A 25,774-nucleotide genomic window follows, 5' to 3' on the forward strand; every position below is an offset into this window, starting at 1 on the left:
ATAGGACTAATTAGAAGGTCCCAAAATCTGAGAGAGAGAAAAAAAGAACAACCTCTGACCACCAAGTTTATTACAAAACGTCAGCTGCAGTTTATTTTCAGTTTCAGTTATAATTTTTACATGATCCTGTACTGACTTTCTGACAAATAAAACAGGGAAATGGTGTACAAACAGCTACTGGTGTTGGAGTTAAATCTACAAATAAAAACTGGACTGAATAGAGATGTCTCCCATCCAAATACAAAGAGTATCCTGCACACAAATTTGACATTTGTAATCATGGGCAAACAAGAGCCCTGGACTAAGCTAATATCAGGCTCACTGGCAGGGCAACGGTGCCACGTTTGGAGCTGAACATACAGATAAGACAGGTGGCAGTCACCCTGCTGTCCAGGCCACGGATCTCATTCACTGTCACTGGCATCGCTGGAGTCGGAGCCTCTCTCGCTTCCACTTCCACTCTGAGCTCGAGTCTCTGAATGGTCGCTGCTGCGGTCGCTGCGTGCTGGAGATGCACTGCGGCTCCTGCTGCCTCTTCTGTTGCCCCCGTCGTCGTCGCTATCGCTGCCCTCCTCCCCGCTGCTCCTGGCTGAGTTCTTGGGCTCGTTGTCGTCGCTGTCGTCGTCGCTGCCGAAGATCTCTTCCTCATCTCGCATTTCTCTGGTCCTCTCCTCGCCGCTCTCACTGCCGCTGCCACTCGCCTTCCTCCTCCTCTTCCCTCTGTCCTCTTCCTCCTCGTCATCTTCTCCCCTCTGTTCGCGGTCCTCATCTTCCCTGTCGGATTCGCTACCAGAGTTCTCTGCCTCACTCCCGCTGCCCTTCTCCTTCTCATCACCTGGAAAAAACAATTTAGGCATCACTTAAAGCAGATGTTGAATAACTTAGCATTACTTAAGTGTAACAGGTGGAAAATTTGGTAAAACCCAGTAGCAGGTAAAAGAAAACTAACCAGAATCCTGCAAGTCTTTGTCCAGATCCATATCTTCCTCCTCGTCTTCTGGCTCATGGTTCTCCAGCTGAGCTTTACGTGCCTCCTGAGAATCAGAATAAAAGGAATCATCAGTTATCAATACACTAATACAGATGGGAAAAAGCCATCCAGCTGGTACTATACAACATATACTTCTACTCATCTTTATTTTGTTGTCACGTTGGAAGGCATTAATAAATCTGTATATAACATGTATGAAACACCTTCTTGTTCACACATTAAACACTGGCCTCATGCCAGTTTTTAAAACATTGATATTCACAAGTCACGTCCCATACAGGTGCTTTTGTTGTGTTGCATCTACTTTGTTCAGTAACTACAATGTGTGGCAAAAGAACCACTTGTATTAGACCAACATTACAAATGTAATATATTATAAATACTGCATGGGTTCATGTACTTTTTTTAAACTTAATATCTTGTCATCAATACCTTTAGTTCTATAAAAACTATAATTGTTTTTATTCAGTTATCACAACTCTAGGATATAGTCACAGTAACAAACTACTGTCCAGAAAGTGGTACAAAACTCAAGTTCGTATGCATCACTGCATGTTCCTGAACATGAAAAACAAAGAAGTGAACTCACCTGGGCTTCCAGCTCCTTCTCATTCATCTCTCTGTGCTTGCACACCAGCACAGCATTTGTGGTGGATTGTGCTCCAGCCTTGGCTCGTCTCTTGCTCAAACGCACTCTACAAGTCAGAACAAAAGGTGTCAGAGGACCTGGCCAAACAGTTTCCCATGAAGCCCCACTTATTATTTTGTACTGATTATCGTGCTTGTTTTGTACATGATCCCCACCAATGCTATTAAACTTTCTAAACCCCCATAAAAAAAAGACTTACGAGCAACAAATGTTCCCATAACAGTAGAACATCCTCCCATCATATCAAGCTGCACGAAAAGGAAATAGTTTCTCTGATGAGTACGTACCGTGTCTCCAACTCATTGTAGTAAACACCATCTCCATCTCTGAAGATAAAGAAGTAGTTCTCTTCATAACCCTTGCTGGCTTTGTTCTTGACGTTCCAGTTGTACTCCCTAGCAATCTTGTAATCGTACCTGAAACATAAAGAATAAAACACATTAGTACTTACATAATACAAACACAAGCACTGTTTCTGCTGCTAAGCTGAAAAAAAAAATCAAAAAATGGAACAATTAGTGGTTCATTCTGTGCAACATGTTCAACAATCCCAGATTTTCACTTACAGATCTTCTGGCATATAATCCATTCCCTCATCACAGTCTCTCTTGCGCTTGCGAAGTGTGTCCTCATTGGGCAGGAAGTAGGCCACAAACTGGTTTCCTTCCTCATCCATCATACCTCTGTATTACACAAAATGAAGTGTAGTTAATGCAAAAAGATTACTTCTGCAAGAAAAAAAAAAAACACACAGAAAACAGATCTGTTATAAATACCTGATCATGGCCTGAGACATCATTTCCACTCCTGCGGGCCCTGATATGTCTTTAGGTGCAGGATCAGAGTCAAAGATGACTTGAGCACATGGGTTGATCCACATCTGGGGAAAGAGACATTGGACAAAGCATTATTATCTAAATCGGTAAAGTGCCATTTTGTCAAACAAAACGAGAGAAATGACTGACTGCGTTCTTTACTGCTGTATGTACATTTTCTAGATTTTTTTGTTAAGTGTTTGCTTAGCTGTTCTTTTAACCTTTCTGAGACTACAGTGATTGTGGTCTATAATTTGAAATCATTCATACGGACTCCAAAAGTCTATAAAATTGAGTAAAATAATTTCTGTTAGGTACTTAGCTCACCTTAAAGTCGGGGAACACAGGTAGTATCTCCACAGGAGTAACTCTGGGTTTACTGTAGTGCTGCGCGATCTGGAGATTTAAAAAACAACAATTTCACCTTTACGAGTCATGCAACATTGACTGTGAATACTTTTAATACGCTGATTTCCAACATCACAAACTGTATTACACAACACAGAAAAACTCTAACAACAGGTCTAATACAGGATTTTTAACAGCAAAGCTTTGGGCCATTTATAATATGTTCACTTACCGATTTCTGCGCATCTTCAAATGTCTTTTCAATAGCAGAAATCTGACTGTCTCTGTCCTTGTAGATCTCTTCTTCTGTGAACTGCTGCTTGACAGATACTCCAATTCTAAACACATAACATGTTGACGTAAATCCTCACACACAAAAACATATGCATAGTGTTCTTATATCGTTCCACTATAAGGAAATATCAAGGTGAGTCCATTTATCCAACTTACTTGACTTCCACTTTCTCATTAGAGACGCCGTATCTGTTAAACTCTGTGGAAATGTATTCTGTTTTTCTCATCCACGGGACCACTTTGGCGTGCTGCTGTGACCTTATAGGGAGGAAGTGAACATGTCTCTTAGAAAAAGTCCAGAGGAATCAGACAGGTGAAGCTGCGTATTTTGTAGCCTTACCTCTTTGAGCTGGATGGAGCCTGGATGTCTTCTTCCAACAGTTTTTCATCGGCGGGGTCCAACAGAACTGAAAATGTGAAAGACTGTATCAGTCTACGTAGTCATTTGACAAAGCATTAAAGTCTTAATAAAGAATAGCACGTGGCTTGAGACAACGACTAGAGACTTACTGTTGGGGTCAATGCGGTAGGTGTCAGGGTTGATGAGATCAATGGTGACTCCGAGGTCAGGCTCAGTCAGGAGCTCATGCTTGTGCTGTTTCTCTAGAGATGTGGCTTTGTACTGTACAAACCTGCCCACAACAGAAAGATAAATGTTTTGTGTCTGTGTTTATTTATGGACAGAGAATACAGAGACAACTGGGTGAGTATAATTACCTGTGCTGATCAAATGGATATGTGATGAATTTGGGATCAAACGGGATGTCAGGCAAGCTGTTGCAGTACTTTACTCGACAGACAACTCCTGACCTGTGATAGGCATAAGAGTAGAGGGAAAAAATGCAATTGCAGTCATCCAGCAATATACACATACCTTAGGCACACTTGAAATACTGCACGACAACAAATACAAAAGTGTGTGAAATCGACTCACCTCTCTGGAACAGTTCTGTGAGAGGACGGCCGACTGGAAAAGAAAACAGTCATTTGTCAAATGTGTTATCATCTTTTATAGTTTAAATCTGATCATACTGATAATCTGTGTTCCACTGTGTGCAGGACACTAAAGAACCACACCTTTGTGTTTATTCCCTTTATGCAAATAATTTCAACCAAACCATAACAAAAGGAAGAAAAATGATCAAGTCTCTAAATAGCTCTCATTATGGCCTAATGCATATTCCACAATGTACTGTAAAGGTGGTAGCACATTGTCACTAATGAGATCAAAAAGAGGTGTTTGCCAGGTAGGTTAACACCCTTAACTCCAAAACCCAGTACAAAAGGATTGTTTTAAAAAAAAAAAAGAAAAAAAAAAAGAGAGAAATAGAAATTTATCAGACCCATGAACTGTAAAAGCCAAACAAAGTCATATTTTGTGTTAAAATTAACCAAATCTAAGCCTAACATCGTGGTATTTCTTTAAAATCACATTATTCTACATGTCTCATTCAGAAATTTACCAAAAATAACCATTTACAGGCTTTTTTCTATTTTTGTAAGATCACAAAAAATTTACTTGGATTTTTAAAATGTATTTAATTATGATTCATGGCATTATGAGCTCTATCCTGCACATGCGTAGACGTTAGTTCTCTCTACGTGTAGCCATGGCTGTGCTGTTTCCACACAGGTGCAGGACTTTACGTTGCAGTGGAAAAATGAGCCCAAAATGAGTAAAAATATTTTTTAAAAAGGAGAAAAAAAAAGATGCCTACAAACCTGCTTGAAGTTCAGAGGTTTGTCAAACACATGTTGCTATGCCAGTGTTAGCTACCATTATAATGACTGAGACACTCACTGATGGTGGCGTTTGTGGTGTTTGGTTGCTTAATGATTATGATAATGATTTACCCTACCACTGACACATAGTTATCTGTTTAATTTCCTATATTTTCACGTTACTACCACTTAAAGGAAAGTTTTAAAAACAAACTGGTTAATTAACGCTAAACAATTAACTGGAGCACGCTAAATCACATTAGCAAGCATGCTAGCACAAGTCAAGCTTTTTTTTGTTTGTTTTAGCTAGTTGGCTAAATGGTATTGTTGGCTAATGTTATCCCCAACAGAAATACAAGCAGCTTCATTAACTCGTAGCTGCTTTAACATTAACTCCACAACATCATTATAAATTCCCTCGTACAGACCAGCAGTTGTATTTACCAACTCGTACAGGCTGCTGTGAACGTACCTGTGGCCGTCTTCTCGCTGAGATTGTGTCTGGATGGTTGGCGCCATGTTTACGAAACACTGCTAACAGCTAAAAGAAAGGCTGTTTGTCTGAACAACTAACCAACACAATCGCGCCAAATTATAACATCTACTATCGGTTTTAGACTACACACAACTAATAGATCTATCTCCGTTCATAATGCATCTTCTCACGGCAGGACGGGATGACAACCCGGAAGTGGATTGAAACCTTCAGGTCTGTGGAGGCGCTGCTTTAATGTCGAGCGACCCCTGCTGTCCAGGCATGGAAGGGGTGAAGCTTAATCTGTAAAAACTTTAGCATATGAATTTAAAGTGTGTTTCATTTCAGCTACAGAAAGAGACCCAACTGTACTGGTTTTGTTCAACAGCAAACCCTTTATTTGTAAGATATCTAAAGGGAACAAAAAAAAAAAGTCTGGCAGACCAATAATCTCACAGGCTTGCAAGGAGCAATATATAAGTATACTTTGCCTTTTTTTTCCCATTGGAAATATCATGTCTTACATTCTCCACACTGTTCTCTTCCTGTCACACATACATACACATGCCATCTTTGTTGCACGTCTCTCTAAAAAAAAAAAAGCAAAAACCACTGCTGTGAAGAGTACAAGCAAAAAAATAAAAAATAAAAATACACGTCAGTTAAAAAAAATATGTATGTGAATTGATAAATGGAGCGAATTAATTAATTTAAATCAGATTTTTACCAACGCTGTAAACTATAAATGTCAGGTTAGGTATTGTGAATGGCAGACAGTACAATCTAACACAACTCAGTGAATTATTAGAGCAACAAGGTTTAAAATAAAATTTCAATCAAGTGTCAATATTTCAATTGACATACATTTAATGACTTCCATTTTTATTTTTTGTTGTTACTCCCACACTTGAGGCCACTTTCCTCAAATAATAAATATTTATTTTGTGTTGTGAATGATACATGTAAGACAGGATAAGCTTTAAATGAATCAAGTCACTCCATGTTTCATTTCACATCCATCTGTACTGGGAAATGTTTCGACTTGCATGCAAATTCATTTTCCATCCCTCATACACTGCCAGGGTTTTCATGTCTATCTGTTCATAAGCAGATAGAGATGTTTTAGTTGCTATGACGTGACTTCTGCATGAAATATGTTTCATTAGAGGGAGACAACTGAGCAAAATCCAGCTGCAGATAAAGGATATGGAAAAAAAAGTTCTCAAAAATTAGAAGCAGGAGTATTTCCAAGGATGATATGAACCTTTGAGTCCTTCAAATAGTGTTTCCACTTTATCTACTGTAGGTGAGGATTATTAGTGAGAAAAATATATTTTTTAAAATCCTCAAACAAGTAATGTATTTTTGAGCATCTATTCTAAACTGTAGTGCATTGCTCCACCGCATCCGATATGAAAAAATAGCTCATCGTTAAAGGTTGTAGCATCAAAAATACACCAAACATCTGATAATTGTTAGTAACATTCATATTCCTAACGGGTAACAGACTGACTGCAATCAGATATTTGAAAACACAAATATAACTGTGATGACAGTATGATCAGAACACCATCTTACTGCAAGTATCAAGATGAACTTTAGTACGAAGTAAAGAAACAAAAGAAAGATGCCCTGAACTCATCTTTTGTCAACCAAGATTTTTTTGCTTCCCCAAAATCAGAAAGTGAAAATATAAATGCTGCAGCTGTAGGTGTGATGCACACATGTTTGGGGACCTCATCGACATCTTATTTGCGCCCTCACTCATGCTGCACCACTCCACCACCTATTATTAATGGTGGACTGTGAACAGCATGCGAGGCAGTCAGTGCAAAGGAAAAACGGCTACTGCCTTTCATCGTATGTTCTTTAGTCACATAACTGCAGCAGTCTTCTATGTAGAGTCCTTTCAGTGGACTTCTTGATCTTTTTTTTTCATCTCAGGTCTGCATCTCTGTCTCCATGCGGTTATCAACTCTGTGGAAAGAGGCGACAGATTAGACAAACAGCTACACACAGTTCATACCTTAAAACAAAGTGTTAAAAACCCAGTTACTAGAGTCAAGATAGAGTTCATATACCTGCTCAACATGTAGATCATCTGTCCAGGATCATCTGCAAATACCCTGTAACACCAAACAAACGCTTCCATTAAAAATTTTTTTTTTAAAATCCTGACTAACCGATGATTGACAGCATTTAATCCATAATGGTTACTGTCAATTAGGTTTTAAGTGGTTTCCATTGATTCAGGACAGGACTTGAGGACTCATAACATCTACGTTTTAATTTTATTTAATACATTTTGCCCTTTAGCGTTCAAATCAATACTATTCTACTTTTTGTTCTCGGCATCGATTTCCAAATTAGTTGTTAGCAGGACAATAAATGAGACACTTTCTGTTAAATAAGACAAACATAGATTAAAGTGAGTGAGAAAAGCGATACAAATGAGAAGAAACAATCAGAATCACTTGACGAGAACAAAAAAGGAAGCTTTAGAAACACTAGAAATATCTTCAGAATGTTGAAAGGAATATGAGAATTACTAGGAACATATATAGCAGCAGTATTTTTTTTCTTCTTTTTTGTCTGATTAACAAACTATTATAAATGTGTGATGACAGAACAACAGAAACGCCATCTCTTACCCATCTCCCCAGTGGTAAAAGGCCCGGTCCTGGTAAAACATTGACAGAAACAGCCACACACTTATTGTCTCGACCCAGAAGATAACAAACAGGAACCATAGCGACGACAGCAGGACTTCACACAACATCCTGGAGCTCTGTAAGGACAACAGACATGCAGCAGAAATAAGTGGCACCTTATGGAATCATGATTTACACACATGCGCTTTGATTTCTGTTTTTTCTTGTTGTTTTTTTTGGACAGTTGTCCTGGATGGGCTGATAAAAAATACCATCACATATTCAGATCTCGTTGAGGCCAAACATCATCTTAGTATCTGAGACCACAAAACAGCTCATCTTACTGGAGCTAACTACGCCCTGGGAGATGAAGTTGGAGAAAGTATAAGAGAGGAGGAGGGCCAAGTATTAGAAGATGGTAAAGGACCGCTGCAGAAACGGGTGGAAAGCTCGGTGAATGGTTGGTTGATCGGACACATCCTTCCAGAGCATCATACAGCAGACTGATAGCCACACCATGCTGTCTGGCTACAGCCCTAACTGACACACCAGCATCCAGCATGCCAACAGCTCTGTTCTCATCCTTTCTCTTATCAGCTGGGGCATCCTATCATTTAAAAAAAAAGCTGCATTTTAAGGTGACCTTTTACAGATACTGGATAGAGGAGGGTCTGTGTACTGGTCACACTGTCTGATCACTGTCCTTTTAAGCCACACCTGACTAGAGCTACTAGAGCTTGGATAAACTCAGTGGTTGAGAATTTGTCAGCTACAGTGAAAAAAAAACACTTTGTGCATGACTGGCTAAATATAAGAACAACAGAACTCAGACGTTTAACTTTTTCTGTCAGTCTGAAAAAACAAATCATTTTGCATGCTGCCCTCATCTTTTGTTCAATGTTTACAGCAATACGGAATTCAGCATTATAATATTGCTAAGCCTAAATAAGTAGGTATTGCATGTTTGTAGCAGATATATGACAGAAATATTTACAACAGATATGGACCAGGTTAACTAGCTTAGAAATGGTAAAACTGATGAAAAATCCCACTTATAAAAGTTTGTGCATATACAGCAGCTAACCTCACACCTTGTGCTGTTTGCAGTAAAGTTAGCACATCCAAAAATGTCTGTTAACGTTCAGTATCGACAGATATTCAGTCCAGGATACATAATTATGTGACCTAACATCAACCAACCTTGCACTATCGTTACAACCTTTTCGATGTCCACGATGCAGAGACTAATTATTTGGCGTCACCGAAATATAAATAAGCTTGCTAGCTTGCTAGCTAAAGTCGAGCTACATTAGCCAGCTAGCTATACTGTGTTGCTACTAAAGCTAACCACCACGTTCGGACTTTAACAGAAATAATTACATTTAAAATGATTAATGAATTACCAGTGCAAATATTCCGCAAGTGAAACGTCGGTTGAAGTTAGCTTAGCCACACGAGAAGAGCAAACTGAAGACCCATAATTTCACAGCGTCCGTTACATTTATCACATATTCCCACATTGTTTACGGGGCGAACACAGAGTTAGCTGTGCAGGTTTAATGGTGTTAAAGTCCTGTTTACTCACTCAAATCAATAATGACTCTTGAGACGGCATTCCATTCCCAGGCGAGCTAAACATTCACTTTTGTTTACAATGCTCGTCACATATCACGTTGCATGCATTTCCGCTTCTGGAACCAGTTATGGAGGTGGTCCCAAGCTGCGGTCCGCGGATCCTCAGAGGGCCGGTCAAGGCCTTTTCTGCGGCCGAGTGGCGCCTCCGAAGATGGAGCCACTGAAAATGCCATGTGAGTTTCAGGAACTGTATAATGTACAGTATTACAAGAAAAAAAAAGAAGCTAGATCAATATAAGAGTTAAGACATTTTCTGCGTCCCTATTTTACAGTAAATGTGACTAATGATCTAATTATGTGCCGACCAGTACAGGCATGTTTGACATTTGATCAGGGAGGCCACATTTAAAAACAGCCCATGAAAGGAAATCTTCCATTTGAGGGGAGTGGATCAAAATTCTGCTCATGCATGATGATGATTTATCTAATTATGATGACTTTGCCATCTGTTGCCACATTTTGGTCATATATTAATTAGAGAGATCACATTCGATAATGCATCTATACACACATCAATATGAAATATTTTGCTGTGAAATGGAAAAGTCTCCCTAAAAGAAACAATAGTAATAATTTGATATGACAGAAAAATATTTTGACTTGAGTGAATGGATCCAACTTTTACAGTAAAACGATATCCAGCTTTGGTGGAACTCAACAAACAACAGTTCCTGTTAATGTTTTGCCAAAACCAGAATCGATATATTAGCGTCATTAATAGAGATTTAAATGCACTAAAGTTATATTTCATTTAAGTTTGTATTGGTGTGAAATTGAAAAGAAAGCAAGGTGAAGCTCACTCACATTACCTTCACTTTGCAAAGGTTCTCTGTGAGATCTTTGTAGGTCATCTAAAGGCAGACAAACTGTGTTTTGCACTCTGTGATGTTTACGGTCAGGTCCCAGACTAACGATAACTAATCAAATATTGACTTTTACATGTGCTTAGAGGCCATAGCTGCATTCACTCAAACGTGGAAATCAGAGTTGTGGTGAATAAACATATCAGAGCTGGGGTGGCAACAGGAGTGGCCTGCTGGATCATCCATCCATCCATTATATATACACCGCTTAATCCTCACCAGGGTCGCGGGGGGCTGGAGTCTATCCCAGCTGACTTAGGGCGAAGGCAAGGGACACCCTGGACAGGTCACCAGTCTATCACAGGGCTGCACAGACAACCAAGCACACTCACATTCACACCTACGGACAATTTAGAATGACCAATTAACCTCAACATGTTTTTGGACCTTGTGGGAGGAAGCCGGAGAACCCAGAGAGAACCCACGCTGCACAAGGAGAACATGCAAACTCCACGCAGAAAGATCCCGATGCCCCCACCAACAGTGCTACCAACTGCTCCACCTTGCAGTCTCCTGCTGGATCAGTATTAGCAAATTAAAGCTGCACACTTTATGTATTCAGGACAGCATAAACAAAAAAAAAATACACAAGGAGAATTATACTAAAATTACTTTATTACAGCTGATTTCTGTTCAATATCCCTCTGCCAACACAATGGTAAATACAATACAAACAATATAGTAAATTTGATCCTATTTTTATTTTGTTTTATCAATCTTTTTACACAATTTAAATCCACTTTTAGTACTTTACCATCTCTTATGTAGTATCTTCATAATCTCTCAGACATTCAATAACAAGTTCCACCATCTATACATTTTAATACAGGTTTATGAGTTGTAGTGGTAATGTGCCAAAGAATACTGACATCTTCAAAGAAATGCAATATCTTTTCATAATTTGCCTGTCACCCCATCATCTTTTCAAGCCTTTTTTTTTTTTTTTTTACTTTGGCCACGAGACCAGAACCAACTTGTTTTAATGTTTCATACATTTCATGTCGTCAGCCCGATGATAGGTAAAACCATGGAGATGAAACAAATGCAGTGGTATCTGGGCTTGGCAACTCAGGTATGGCACAGTGTTTGACCATAGAAAGGATCGCTATTTTCTGTTGCCGATTCTCGTTCAGTATCCCACATGCTTTCAGTCAGTAGGACAAAATCTGACATCAAAGTTAAAAGTAAAATAATAAAAAAAAAAAAAAAAAAAAAAAAAAAATCCAGGCTGGTGGAGAGGTCTTACGACTGACGACAATATCCGGATTCCCTCACACACACAACCCATGACATAAAAGTGAACAAAATGTGTTCGTATAAAGTTGAAGTTGGCATGTATGTGAGGTTTGATTGGCCTGACATTCAAACTCTCGGCCTTGGCCTTTGACTTATGGTAAGAATCCAATAATGATAAATACATTCTCATTTTCTTCACCAAATATGAATAAATCAGAAAAGAAATGATGAATATAACCTGCTGTGTTACAGTAGCTGGAACTAATCAGTTGGCATTAAAAAACACAACAACACAAGTTTTGGGACCAAACCATATGTAACTTGATATAATGCATGACTTTCCAGGTAGGATATACACATACGGAAAATTAAAATCCAACCTAGAAAGAAAAAAAAAAAAAAGATCCCAGCATTTTTGTGTCCTCAAACGTGATAGGAATATATCAAAGAACAACATTCAGAGAGAGCCAGCATCTGAAAAAGAGGCTCTGAATCAGAGTGGAATGGGGGGAAAAATATGTGCAGTGGTAATGCTCAGAGATGGCCGGTCGACTACATACGTGGCATTTAAAGGAGATGACAGTAAATGTGTGAATATGAGGCATTCTGTCTGTGTACACAAAACCAAGACTGTCTTGGAATGTCCACAAAACTCATCACCACCTTAACTTTGAGAGTGAAAGGTTTGCTCCTGTCAGTGTGGTCTGTCAGTTAAATAAAGTTAATTTTAGAAATTATTTTCTTAAAATGCAAGTTTAGTTTTTACATTTTTTTCTTTAAAAAAACAAACAAACAAAAAAAACACACATATGAATGTTTAACTCCAGCTTTGTGATTCAGGGGAGCATATTTTAAATCTCTGGAGAGTTATTCTGAAAGGCCTTTTGTAAGTGAAGTGTTTCATTTTCTCTGTATGGAGATGACAAGTCTCGCTTGAACGGAGATGCTGTTAAAAGGTTAAAAGGGCACGTACTTCTCCAGGGACATATTATCAACCTCAAACCAGAGAGACAGGGAGAAAGCAGAAACAGATACGATTCAGAGAGAAACTGCTCGAGCTGTCAAAGGAATACCTAAGTGCTTCTTGCCACATTTATTCTCCATTTGGCTGTTTTTTTTAAGCGTGTGGGTTGAATCAGTTTTACATTTCAATGCAACAATGTCATCTTGATTCTGTCACCCTTGTTTTTAGGTTCTAATGAGATGCTGTAACATTTATACCTTAGCACCTTTTAGATTTTTAAATGGTGCTAATTTGGGTCCCGACATGGTTCAACAGTGTTTTTTTTGTTTAGTAGCGCCAAGCCTGCTGTCATGGTCATGACAAGTACCTTAAGCTACCTGCCTGCACGTAATAGACTCTCTTCAGTTTACTCAGTTTAGTTTGTAATAATAAAAAAAAACACGGCCAAAACATTTCTAAAAAGCCTGCAGCATCCTCACATACGCTATTCAATCAAAATTCAGCATAACACACCCAGGAGATAACCAACAGCAACAATTTCAAAACGCGGTAACAGCTGCAAAACAGGGGATAATGCTTTCACTCACATATAGGAGGCTGCCTTACCCTAGGCCATGTCTGTAACTTGGGAAATTGCTCCTAAAAAAAGAAAAAAAAAATATCACAGCACAAGTAAGTTTGACTCCTCAACTTAACTACATACGTACCGATGAAAAAAAAAAAAAAAAAAAAAATATCACAGCACAAGTAAGTTTGACTCCTCAACTTAACTACATACGTACCGATGAAACATTCATCCACCAGGTGCTTCGCGAAAAGAAGTCAAATATAAATTTTACACACATTTAGCTGTATAAAGTGCTTTGAAAAAGGCAGCAGTTTTAAAAGGCACTAATAAAAATAAAACAGATCGATACTAGGATTGTTTCTGAAGGCCAATGACTCTCCTGTTGTCTCACAATTCCCCCTGTGAACAAGTACAGTGACATTCTCTGTAAAGCAGGGGTTTCCCATTGTACCCCTTGAGTACCACCCAAAGACATAAAAATAGAGTTACTGATATGCACAAGTAATGTTCTATTCCTCAGTATTTATAAGACCTAAAACATATTTACTGCATACACTGTAAATATAATAATCTGCAAAAAAAAAAAAAAAGGGAAGTCTGGAACTAAAATCACGTGGTAAAACAGGCTAAACTAAACATACACTAGCACTGATTAGAAAATGCTAAAATTAAAAATGTTCAACTATAAACATCCAGGACTGATTTCAATTGTCAAAGTATTAAAAGGCACTGTAGTAGTGTTGTAGCATATGCCTGAAATAGCTAAGATTAGTTTATTTGGCTCTGAATTTGTAAAGTGTCATTTTGGTTGATGACCATTAAATCATACATGAAAAAAAAACAACAACTACTGAATAAAAGGAGGCATCTAATTTATCCCAATGACCATTACAGCAGGCTGGTATCACATCAGCAAAGCATCTTCAGTTAGGGCTGCTGCGATTTTAACCACCGTCAGAGGATTGGCCAGTGTATTACTGTGTATGAATGGGGATATTGGAGGAGGGGAAGGATCCTGAAGTAACTCAGTTTACTGTGATTGATACCACATTTCTAAGGACATAGTTAACACGTGTCAAAGGCATTTTAACAGTGCTTCATGTGCAAAATGAGAGCAATGGCTGTGAATAGCACAAACGTATGTTTTAAAAAAAATCCTCCGTAGGAGAGAACTGTAAATAAAAACAAATGGGAGTAACATGTTGACACTCAAGTTGCTTATGTAACATAAATTTAAGGATTTGTATGTGTGCCGATAAACTGCCGTGAGGACAGGCTGTGCCTTTTCCAGCCCTTTTGACCTGAGCAACATTTATTTCATCACACATCCACATCTGTACATGGGAGAAATGGTAGGGTAAGTGTCACAGAGAGAGACAGAGAGACAGAGCAGCAGAGCTCAGCCAATACTCTGTCCTGCTGTGTTTGTTGGATTCTACATCTCCACGCTCAAACTCTTAACTCCAGGGTCGATGGAGGATCTATGTGTAGGAGAGGTGTGACCCGTTAGATATCTGAGAGGTGACACTGGTGCTCCTGCTCATGCCCTGCTCGCCCCTTGCCCCTCCTGAGGATGTCCTCCCCATTGCTTGGGGGCTGTTCTGGATACCTCCACTATTGCGAGAGACCAGGGATCCAGATGACGGGTGGCCCCACGGCCGTGGACCCCCTCCTCCCTGCATGCCCTGCCCCCAGCCTTGCTGCATAGGTGCCCCTCCCGGACTGGAGTGATAGTGGTGATGGCTGCCTTGGTGGCTTGACCCTGCACCCAAACTGCCGCTGCCCCAGTGTGGCCCATGAGAGCTCCCAGATGGGTGCTGCGGCTGATGGTGACTCCAACTTCCTGGAGCACCGGGAAAGCTATTGCTAAGGGCTTCTGGGGAGATGTTTGATAGCACCATGTTGCTGAAGCCTAGGCGCATACTCTCTGAGTCAAAAGCCTCAACTTCTCTGGCTTGGCGTTCCAGCAGGCTCCGAATTCGCTCCGAGCGTTCATTCTGCAAGGACAGCATCTCTTCCTCAATCTATAGAAAGAAGGGCAGAATGAGACAGAGTTTAAAAAAAAAAACCTCAAACACTACAAGTGCAAATCTGGCAGACACAGAGTAGGAAACCATAATGAAAAGGTAGAAAATGGGTTTTAGAAAACAAGAAAAGTTTCTCTTGATATGAAAATGCATTTTTAGATTAGTGTCTTGCTCTCCTTCCTCCTCCTGTGGACACATCCTTATGTCAGGCCACTGTTCCTTTTGTATCAGCTGGTCACAAATATATGACTTTCTGGGACACTTGAGTATATTAAAAAAAAATAGAGCAACTGCACCTTTCCTACAAGCCAAAATATCTTTTCTAAAAGTGAAATTCCAGCACATGGAACACACTGACAATAGTTTTCACCTGTTTTACCTAATTAAATGCATATAGTAGACATGTACAAACTAAGCTTGATTAATGTCCACTTCTTTCCTGTTAATTTTGATGTATCTGTTATGGATGGAGACATTACACATTTTTCACCAATAACACATGGAGTTCACTAAGCTTGTGTAAATCCCAACACAACCTCGCCCAACTTCGCTTGGAGCATGTCTAATACACAAGAATAATTCAAAGAAGTGTGAGGTTTTATATGCAAACTGCCTCTAAACTCAAACCTTGCAACATTCAACCAATGTAAATCTCATCAGCAGAATCATTTATAGAGAAGAACCTTTTGTTCCAGCAGGGCCCTTCGGAGTGACACTCTTTGCTCCAGATCCTTCCTCTCACGGTCATGCTGGGCATCCGTCTGCATCTTGATCTTGCTCTGGTAGGCATTGAGAAGCTCCAGCTCCTGCTGTAGCTGCATTCGTAGGCCTTGGCACTGAGCCTCCTGAGTCTCATCCAGACGTAGCTAAGTCCAGAGAGACAATCACAATGAGCATCCAAGGAGTAAAACACATACACAGCTATTACTGATTTGAAAACATTCAATAGAGGTGGCAAAATGTAATACTGGGCGGCATTTAAATAGTCCTATTTTGCAACTTGAGGATTCTAAATTCCTTACCGCCTGAGTAGAAAGCATTTCATTGATGGAGTGGTCATACTGCTCTGCCAAGATGGCAAGTTTGCGGTGTTGCTCCTGCTTCAGGCGTTTAAGGACAGCTTTGTGCTCTGACTTTGGTGTAGTCTCCAGCAGATGGTTCCTCAGTGCTTTATACTGTCTGGTCTGGATCTTACATGTGTCCTGGAACTGCTTCTTGATCTGTAGCTCTTTGGACTATGTTGTGGAGAAAAGTGATTAAATGTATTATCTATTTTTGAATGAAAATCACACGGAAACAGAACTTTATTATCCGTATTACGTCTGTCACATTTTTGGGGCTCAGACTGAGCAAGCAGAATCTGAAAATCAGGCTTTACATAAATAGGAAAAATAGTTCAGGCTAAATTCTTGATTTTTCAAAACTATCTGCCTAGCCAGCAGAGAGGTAAAAACTGCACATTCCTAACTCTGATGCAAAATGTATAGATCTGTGTTTTCGCCCACTGGACCTTTCTGACAAATAGTGAGTTGCACAATAGACAGATCCTGCAAGAGCATTTTATTTTATATTTAATGTAAAGGCATGCTTGTAGGTTTATTCTAACCTTGAGGCTCTTGGGTTGCTGGCGGACCTCCATGACATGCTTGCGCCTAAGTTCTCGCTCCCTCCTCTTGTTGTACTCCTGCTGATTGGTGAGCTCCGTCTGGTGCTGCAGGCGGATCAGCTCAGCCCTTGTTTTTTGGATGGTGTTGAGCTGGCGGAACTCCAGCTCTTGCATGGACTCATGGTGCCGGAGAAGCATGGCGTGTTCCAAATCCTTCTGGGTCTGACGCTTATTTAGCTCCTAATTACATGCACATGGAGAGACAAACAAAGAGAACAGAAAGTCACTTATCAAAGACAAATTAAGGGAGAAATTTTATTTTAATAGGCAATTATTTAAAATTTGTAACATTAAGGATACAAAGCAGGAGACAGTACTGACCTCTCGCACTAGGTCCTGTTCAATGTTGTGACGAGCAATCAAGATCCTCCGTTTGAATCTGCGGCACTCCAGCTCCAGGTACTGCCTCTGTCTGCGCTGTAAATTGGCCTCTTCCTCTGCTTGGAAGTGCTGGAAGTTCTCCTTCTGCTTGGACAACCACTCCTGCTTCTCTTTCTTGGGTGTCGACTGGTTTTCATTCAATTCCTAAAGGGAAGAAGGATTACAGGTCACTAGTAGAACTGATTTCCTACGACTAATTGATGCCTATTTGAAGCTGCAGGTAAACTGAAAGGCACAATTGGGGAACAGTGTATGGGAGGAGAGCGTCAAAGTCTTTACCTCTTTCAGTTGCTCCTTGCGAAGTTTGTATTCCCGTTTCTGGGATTCTAGGAAGCTGTTCAGCTCTTTCTTCTGCTGACTCTGGATATGCTGTTGGAACTTCTTTTCATCATTACTAAAGGTTTTAGCCTGATTGAAAAAGACATGTAATAAAATCAGTTTGATCTATGAAAAACAATGGCCAGTGTAAACAGAAACACTGAGTGACTACATGTATAAGTTGAAAGCATACATCTTTCTCCATGGACCCCTGGTGTTTCTTGACCAATTTCTCCATCTCCTGGGCAAAACTATTCCTCTGATTCTCCAGCTCCTTGTCCAGACGGAGTCTGTGCTCATCCATTTCAGCCTTCAGCTTGTTTTCCAGAGCCATCAGCTGTTTCTGATGCTGCCGCCTCATGCGCTTGTAGCCCAATATCTGTTCCCTTAATTCAGAATCCTGCTCATGCTCCTTAATCTGGCGAGTGAGCTGGCAAACACAAGACACAGATTTTCGTGATGTTAGGTGGAAAGAACAAGAGTTTGAGAGAACAATATATACAGTATGCAAGAGTACCATGTAAACGCGCCCATGCATAAATGTTTTGAGCCAATTCATGACCCTGCTTTTGCTTACATAATGCAAATTACTTTTAGCCTTAAAAGCATTCTGTGATCACAAGGACAATATCTGAGAAGACTTGCTTTTTGTCAACTCATGGATGTGGAAAATGCCAAGCAGGAATATGAGCAGCTAGCTGAATTAACAAGCAGTTATTCTCGTCATTGTAATATTAGATTTCCAAGTATAAAAACTGTGTTGTTACCACTGAAGCTGTGCGTATAGTAGCAAAGTGTTCGCGGTTTCGTTTTGGCCGTGGAGTGTGTGCAGGAGGGGACTGTGGCTCAGTTGGCCGGTTGTGAGGCTCTGACTCTTCATTACGCGTCTCTTCCTCCTAAACAGTACGCAAAAATGCACAAAGGAACATGTTAACAGAACAACAAATTTCATGGCAAACAGAGGAGATCCACATAATATCTCTGAATAGATTTGAAAGAAATCAACAGGAAACTTTGATTACAATTCTATGACTCAATTATAAACTGTAAAAAGCACATAATTAGGACAAGGCTTCATTGCGGAGTCTTACAGGTTTCAGATGTATGACAGAGCTGTTGGACATCACTGTGTGGTCTCCCTCCATGTCCACCTCACTCTTGTCATCGCCTGCGTCTGTTAGGCTATTGACGGAGCTGCTCTGGGAACTGGCACTGATTGACATACTGGGGATGGATTGGTTGCTCCCTACACTGTTCACTGTACCCGTCCTACCCACACTGTGTTCTGGCTCCTAAAAATAACACACAGCAGAGAGCAACAAGTTACAACAATGTCCTTTTATAACATAGGATGACGCAACAGTATAAAATGAAAAACACAGAGGCAAGCTAGGAATGGTTGAAAGTCACGTGACAGACCTCTTCCTCATCTTGCGCCTCAGTTGTAGGGCCATTGTGGGCTTCCTGAAACAAGATCTTCTTCATTTTACGATACTGCAGATTGTCTAGCTCCCGCACGGCATCTTTAGTTCGATTTATCAGATCTATTAGAACTGATTCTGGTCTCTCACGCTGGACAAATGCGTGCTGAAAAAAACAAACAAACAACAAACATAAAAGGTCGTGTTGTATTGAAATCCTTCATTCTAATGTGGTTAGAAGGAATAACCATGAAAACAGAAATCTGTCACAGCCTCTTGTGATTTTTACCTTTAAGAGCTCCTCAGAGTTCGGCCTATCCTGGGGAAATTTCTGAAGGCAAGAATCTACAAAGTTTCGGAAATAATCCGTCCTATGGTTGAGAAATGAAATGTGAAAAAAAGGAAAGTTTAGAATGTTATTTTTTATTGAGTCAGTTTGTTTAAAACTAAGAAATTGAATTCTGAACTCACCATTCGCTGGGCTGCAGTGCAGGGCTCTCATTCTGTGCTATATGGTATAAGGCACTCATTGCATTCATGTTGAACAGTGGAGGCTTCCTCTCAGCTACGAACAAAGAAGCAGGTTACATTAAGGAGACATTAAGGACATATGATGTGAAGAAATATGAAGAGGAAGAAAGAGCAAGGTTATTTAATTATTGAATGACTCAGAGCTAACCTAATGCCGGCTGGAGGTTTATAAATGTATAAAAAGAAATGTGTGGATGTATTCAATGTAAAAGCAAATGACGTCCAAGTGTACAATGCGTACCAGGCCATATATAATAGTGACGTACCTAATTCAATGCAGGTTATTCCCAAAGACCAAATGTCCACCTTTCCATCATACTGACCCTCATCCATAGCTAAAATTACTTCTGGGGCCATCCTGAGAAAACAAACACAAACAGCACAATGCAAATATGTAAATAATAAATGAATTAAAAACTACAGAGGTCCTCCAAAACAAACTTCATTATGAATATTTTGTAACATACCAATATGGAGTCCCAACAAAGGAGTTTGCAGGACAGGCAATGGAGGCCGATCCAAAATCTGCTAGTTTTACCTGCCCTGGCTCTGTCAGCAAGATGTTTCCTGCCTTGATATCTCTGTCGAACACATAAGCGGAAATGATTGCAGAGCCACATAGAAGACAGAAAGCCTCAGGGCATAAGCACTTGGTGCACAGCATGCTCCTAAACACTTGAAACGCTCACCGGTGAATCATGTTGTGGGAGTGAAGATAAGCCAGCCCTTGAAGAGCACCATGGGTAATTGCAGCTATTTCAACTTCTTGCAGAGGTTTCTTGTGAACTGGAAAGAATGCATCACCAGTGATGTAAATCGACAATTGCAAAGAGAATACCGTCTCTTCCTATTAGTCATGCAGCCTCGCACAATGATCATGACTTCAAGGATTTCAACTCACCTTCTAGCAAATCTGAAGCAGAGCCTAGACAATACTCCATTACCAGCTGCAATGGAATAAAGAGCATTTTGTGTGAATTTGTTTCTGTCCCTCTTAATCAATCACTGGATAAAGCAGTTTAGTCATATATTATCACCACTGACACTCAAAACACAGAATCTTACCCAAGCAGTGTGCTCTCGCAGGTAACATCCTTTGTACTCTATGCTGTTTGGATGTTGTATTCTCTGCAGGAATTTCACCTCCTTGATTATGTCTTGCCATTTCTGGGAAAACAGTAAAATTCATAGAACCACGACAACAAGACAAACAACATTCATGAGTTAAAAAGTCAGTTACATAAGACAGGTTGGGGAATGCTTTCATACCTCAGTGGACTGCTTCCCACTGTAGGACATCTTCTTGATGGCCACCACCTCATTTGTCCGCACATCCCGTGCCTGAGTGATAAGCACATTACACAGTGGTAATTGTCATCTTCACGCTACAATTTTAATAGCGATAAACAATTTAGTTTATTGACTCGGGCTACATGGACAACCGTAAAAGTACCACATTCAAATATTTTGAGATTCCCATTGTATTTTTATGACATGCATGTAAAGATAAATTGTGTCTTTGTGTAGTAATAAATAAACATCAAAACCTTATTGACTCAATCAACATGACAACATAATCGGCATTAGAGACTCAACCACATGTTCCACATTAGTATTCAGACAATGTAGACTCTGTGACTTTGTGTTGAACCAACATGGCATTGTATAACATTAATGAATACAATTCTGTGTGATCTGACTGACAAGATATGTTCCTAACTGCTTAGACATAACATCCACATTATAGATGTTATATAAACCATTTTATCTACTGCAATGAATGAAAGCATGAGGTCCCACCCAAATTATCATATACTCAAAGACTTTATATCAGATCTCACCATCAGAACTATATCAACAAATATCAAGTTGGTTTTTTTTCGCTGTAGAATTTGTAGTTTACTGGACGTCAAAGTCTTAGGCTGTCGTGCGAATACAGTGCAGCTAAAACAATGCTGCATTTTAAGAATAGTTCTGTATTATTCCAAAATGTTTTAAAGAACCTATAATGATTTGTGGTTTATATAACAATGCTCTCTCTGAAACAAATCTGAATATTGATCTGTAGTATTCAAATGACCTTTAAGGCTACAAAGCTGAAATCTTTTGGCATATTTATATCTTCACATTGTAAATCTGACAGTTTAAAACACGTTTATACTGCACTTTTAGTTAGCGATTTATGTTCCTATATTTGTAGTTTATATTGTCTTTTTATATTGCCTTGTGTTTCTCTAAGATCTCCTTTGTGGTTAAAAGGTGACTTAAAACTAAACTGGCTTTGATTTACCATGCCTTTCTATGACACAGGATTCTTTCTATTTAACTTCTCTATCCAAACGACTGCTTAGTTCTTCAGAGGACCCTTATGTGCCAACACAGTGGTCTCACTAAAATGAAAAACGGAGGCTGTATTTTCTCAGCAGCCTCCTCAGAAGCAAGTCTGATGTCAAACTGAGCATGGCCTGAGGCTCGGACCATGTGCTTATGTTGTGAAATACTCACAAAATATACAGCACCAAAGCTGCCATGTCCAATTTCCCGCAGATCCGAGAAGAGCTTTTCTGGGTCCTCCTTGAAGAACAGCTCAGCTACTTCGGGGTCCTTCAGGCTCCCCGCCCGACTGCTGTTGGGCATAATGGGGAGTTGGGGGCAATGCCGCTGCCGCCAGGAACTATCTGGGTCTGCGACAGCGACGCGAAAGCCCCCACTGGTGGCTCATCTGCAGGACAGTGGTTTCATATGTGTTCAGAGCTGGAAGTAAGAAGAAAACCAAGAATAAGTACACTGGAATACCAGAACAGTAGGGCTGCACAACTTAATGGAGTCATATGTCCCATGTATAAATTGGAGAGCCTGTTTTGTCTTTTAAAGATAAATGAATGAATGTTGGTAAAGTAAAATATTCTCCAAGAGTGGACTCCAAAGTTAATTTGAATGTTTTGGGGTGGGATTCTCCACTTTACTAATAAGTTCCTTTGCATTGGTAATGGTATGCTACAATATTAACCATGTTATATTAGCATAAGAGCTCTCCGTTGGGTGAGAAAAGGCTACACAAAACATGAGCCAGACCATGATGTCAGGTGCAAAAGTGGAGAATGGCCAGTTGGAAATCCTGAGGTAGCAAGAGATAAGTCTCCTGTTTCCATAGTAACTACAGCAATGAAATCAGTGGGCTGTGTCCTGACAACCTTGCCTCACACCTTCAGTGACTGGTATGTAGACAGACAGATGTGATACAAAGAACTGTCTTGCAGTCGACAATCTGCAGTGTGAACAAAGACATCGAGGTAACAACAAGCTCCTTCACTGTGTGAATGGAGCATGAAATGAAACAAAGCATTCCAGTGACAGGACTACTTGTTAAACCTGTAAGTACTTGGTAAACACACACTCTCAAACATACCAAACACTGTACATACTGTATAATCTTCCTACAAGTGATTAAAGGGTTAGTCCATAAAAATCACACACACAAAAAAAAGTTCCCAATTATCCTTGGCAGCTTGTAACCATGCTGATAGTTTTGGCATTATTTGCCCTACCCACAGCCGCAATATTCCAATGTAGACAAATAATCTGTTGTGGAAAAATTACAAATGAAAAGCAGCATGCCTTTCCAAAAGTAATATCCTGGGTAAACATTACTGGAAACAGTCAATGAGATCTGTTTTTTTTTCTGAATGTAAAAATAAATAAATAAATAAATAACACTAAAAATATCCATAGTAATGTGGTGTGGATTCAATTCATCACAAACACTTGCCATACAAAAACAAAACTATATGATGAGATATCACTTGGGATATGAAGCAAAATGTGTTTTTTCTAACTTGCTGTTTTTTTGTAAATCTTAAATAATTTCACCTTTTAAAATTACATAGATGAAAGAACAAAGTCTAAGTCCAAAACACCACTGTCAAGTTCAAATGTATTACTATTTAGGAGTTTTATATATCTTAACAGCTGTAATACAAATGAAGACTGTAAGAGATCACTGAGAAAAGTTTACTGAGTCCATGCGGCTCAGATGATCAGTTGCAAACAGATGCAGAGCTGACGCTAGAGTCACAAGACTTCTTTCCCAGCCTGGGAGAAACAGCCCCCAGTTCAAGCAGACATCTTTTGTCTCACAACAACACTGAACAACTCACTATTCTACACAGATGCAGCCACAGCCCTGAAATAAAGCCTCATTACCATGTGGGACTGTGCCTCTTTATTGCCATTGTTCTTTACTACATTGTTGCTCATGAATGAGCTTTGTTGTCATATCTCATGATAGGATTTTCAACTGTGGACACGTGAGCACAAAAGTGAGTGATGATAACTGATACCTTCATAAAACACCCTTGCGTTCCAGCTAACACGCACACACACACACGCACAAGAATGCAGCAGGACAGGACAACAAAGCTGGAGGGCTGGAATTCCCAATGTATGCCCTCACTGCGCTGCATTTCTCAGCATTTCCTGTTCGCACAGCTATAGGGAGGTAGGAATGGGCCCTGGTGAGCATTTTGACCAGTGATTATCTGTCTTTCTTGACATAACAGCAATTGCATGCCTTCATACCTGGACTGCAATTGAGGACAACAAAAATAAAGTTGTTAAATCTATCACACTATGCTGATAATGTGTCCTTACAAATTACAGCAACCATCATTTTTTTGTTTTTTAAATCAAAGCACTATTTAAACTTTAAACAGTGACAGAGGTCAATTAAGTCATTTCCTTTGGGCACTCCAATCCATAGCACAATAAACACTGAATCACACTGTGTCAACCACCACCTTTTCCTTTATCTTCACCACCAATGTCAAAGACCAAAAACAAATCTCACTGTATGTTTATGTGCAGGCCTGCATTAAACTACATTGATCTGAGCTAATGGCAAATGGGCCTTAGTTTGTATATAAGGATTGGTAGACACTGAAGGTAAACATAATACTGCTACTGTTCAGAAAAAACATAAATAGTCATGGTTATTCCATCATGAAACCAAAAAATAAATAAATAAAAATCACATTTCTAGGGTAAAGCAGCAGCACAGTATTACCTGCTGCGTTTCAGCCTAAGTTACCTGTGGTAACTCCTCACTGGAGTTGCAACACAAGTGGAATTAGAAAGTGTACGAGGTGGGATTTGCGGAAAGCTGTCACTTTCCAACAGCTGTTTCAGGTTGTCACAAGAGAGAGCCAAACTAACAAAGTCTAAAACGCAGAGATCTCACAATATTCTCAAGCGTGCGCAAACAAATCAGTGGTTTCAGGAGCTCCCAACTAGCCAACGTTGCCTGTGATGTTAGCTACACACCAAACTTAACGTTAGCCAAGTTACGTGTCATATGTAGAAACACTCCAAGCAACACCCACGTCGTGTTTACTGCGTGAACGGTTGAGCAACTACACAGGCAACTTGGAATTAAACGACATTCAGGAGTCATTTTCGAGAAAAATGCTAACTTAGCACGCTAACCTGTGTGATGTTTGCTAAGTTAGCTTAGCCAGCTAGCCGAAACTCACCCTCTTCTGACAGGCCAGGGCTTTCAGCGCCGTGGAGAATGTCGCGTAATTCAAAACAGTTTGGGATTATAAAAGTGTTCCTGCCGTCTCATCCCCGGCGAGGCGGTTTCGTGCGCTGAATTCTTGCGGTTTTTCACGCTGTCAGTCGATTATAAGGCGCACATTCGTGTATAACTGTAGGTTAAAATCCCCACCCTTGAAGTAACTGGGGTGCCAGAGTAGTCAGTAGATCCCACTCCCAGGCAGGTCCAAAGATGGCTGCCGAGCGCTCCACCGCCGCCTCCCTTCGTGAAAATACGTTGGGGGGGAAAATGTGAGGGAAGTTCAAACACCCTTCCGAAACACCCGCAAAAGAAAACAAGCCGCGGCGGTGTCCGAGACGTCGTCGGTGAAAGCTGGGGATTTGGCCTAGCACGCTGGCATTTAAACGGTTGAGCTGTTTAGTTGAGTGTGTGTCGCTAAACTCCGCCTGGGCGTCCGTGTTTCTTCGACACACTGCGAACAGCAGTTCCGCCCTGCCTGTTGCAGTTGCAGTAAACTCTCTCTGACCCAAGAACATCCAGAGGCGGAGACATTGGAGCATAAAAACACCACACCGGTGATATGTAGGAATCACTCATCTCTTACAAAACCTTACATTCAATTGTGGTGTAGCTTTCCCTCATGTTGGATTAAAGGAGTATCCCACAAT

At 40.1% G+C, this 25,774-nt stretch overlaps 2 protein-coding genes across 2 annotated transcripts; both read right to left on the reverse strand.

Moving 5' to 3' along the window:
* Positions 1-53: 53 nt before the first annotated feature.
* Positions 54-5,530, reverse strand: paf1 (PAF1 homolog, Paf1/RNA polymerase II complex component). The gene is made up of 14 exons (XM_008280644.1): positions 5,292-5,530; positions 4,032-4,064; positions 3,815-3,907; positions 3,608-3,729; positions 3,438-3,504; positions 3,254-3,355; positions 3,036-3,141; positions 2,783-2,851; positions 2,417-2,520; positions 2,207-2,323; positions 1,928-2,056; positions 1,581-1,686; positions 950-1,034; positions 54-835 (listed from the first exon to the last, which is right to left on the reverse strand). The coding sequence occupies exons 1-14, from the start codon at positions 5,336-5,338 to the stop codon at positions 405-407; spliced, it is 1,611 nt and encodes a 536-aa protein (XP_008278866.1). The 5' UTR covers positions 5,339-5,530; the 3' UTR covers positions 54-404.
* Positions 5,531-14,066: 8,536 nt separating this feature from the next.
* On the reverse strand, positions 14,067-25,561 carry LOC103356490 (serine/threonine-protein kinase TAO1-like). Its single transcript, XM_008280645.1, has 20 exons — positions 25,084-25,561; positions 22,061-22,309; positions 20,825-20,896; positions 20,621-20,722; positions 20,457-20,502; positions 20,245-20,341; positions 20,023-20,136; positions 19,822-19,913; positions 19,496-19,589; positions 19,314-19,395; positions 19,023-19,190; positions 18,695-18,895; positions 18,371-18,499; positions 17,797-18,033; positions 17,565-17,693; positions 17,226-17,429; positions 16,845-17,084; positions 16,261-16,473; positions 15,922-16,104; positions 14,067-15,235 (listed from the first exon to the last, which is right to left on the reverse strand). Exons 2-20 carry the CDS (start codon positions 22,190-22,192, stop codon positions 14,693-14,695), a joined length of 3,078 nt encoding a protein of 1,025 aa, XP_008278867.1. The 5' UTR covers positions 22,193-22,309; positions 25,084-25,561; the 3' UTR covers positions 14,067-14,692.
* Positions 25,562-25,774: the final 213 nt, after the last annotated feature.

Source organism: Stegastes partitus, unplaced genomic scaffold (genome assembly GCF_000690725.1).
Source record: "Stegastes partitus isolate 25-593 unplaced genomic scaffold, Stegastes_partitus-1.0.2 Scaffold204, whole genome shotgun sequence".
Lineage (NCBI taxonomy): Eukaryota > Metazoa > Chordata > Actinopteri > Pomacentridae > Stegastes > Stegastes partitus.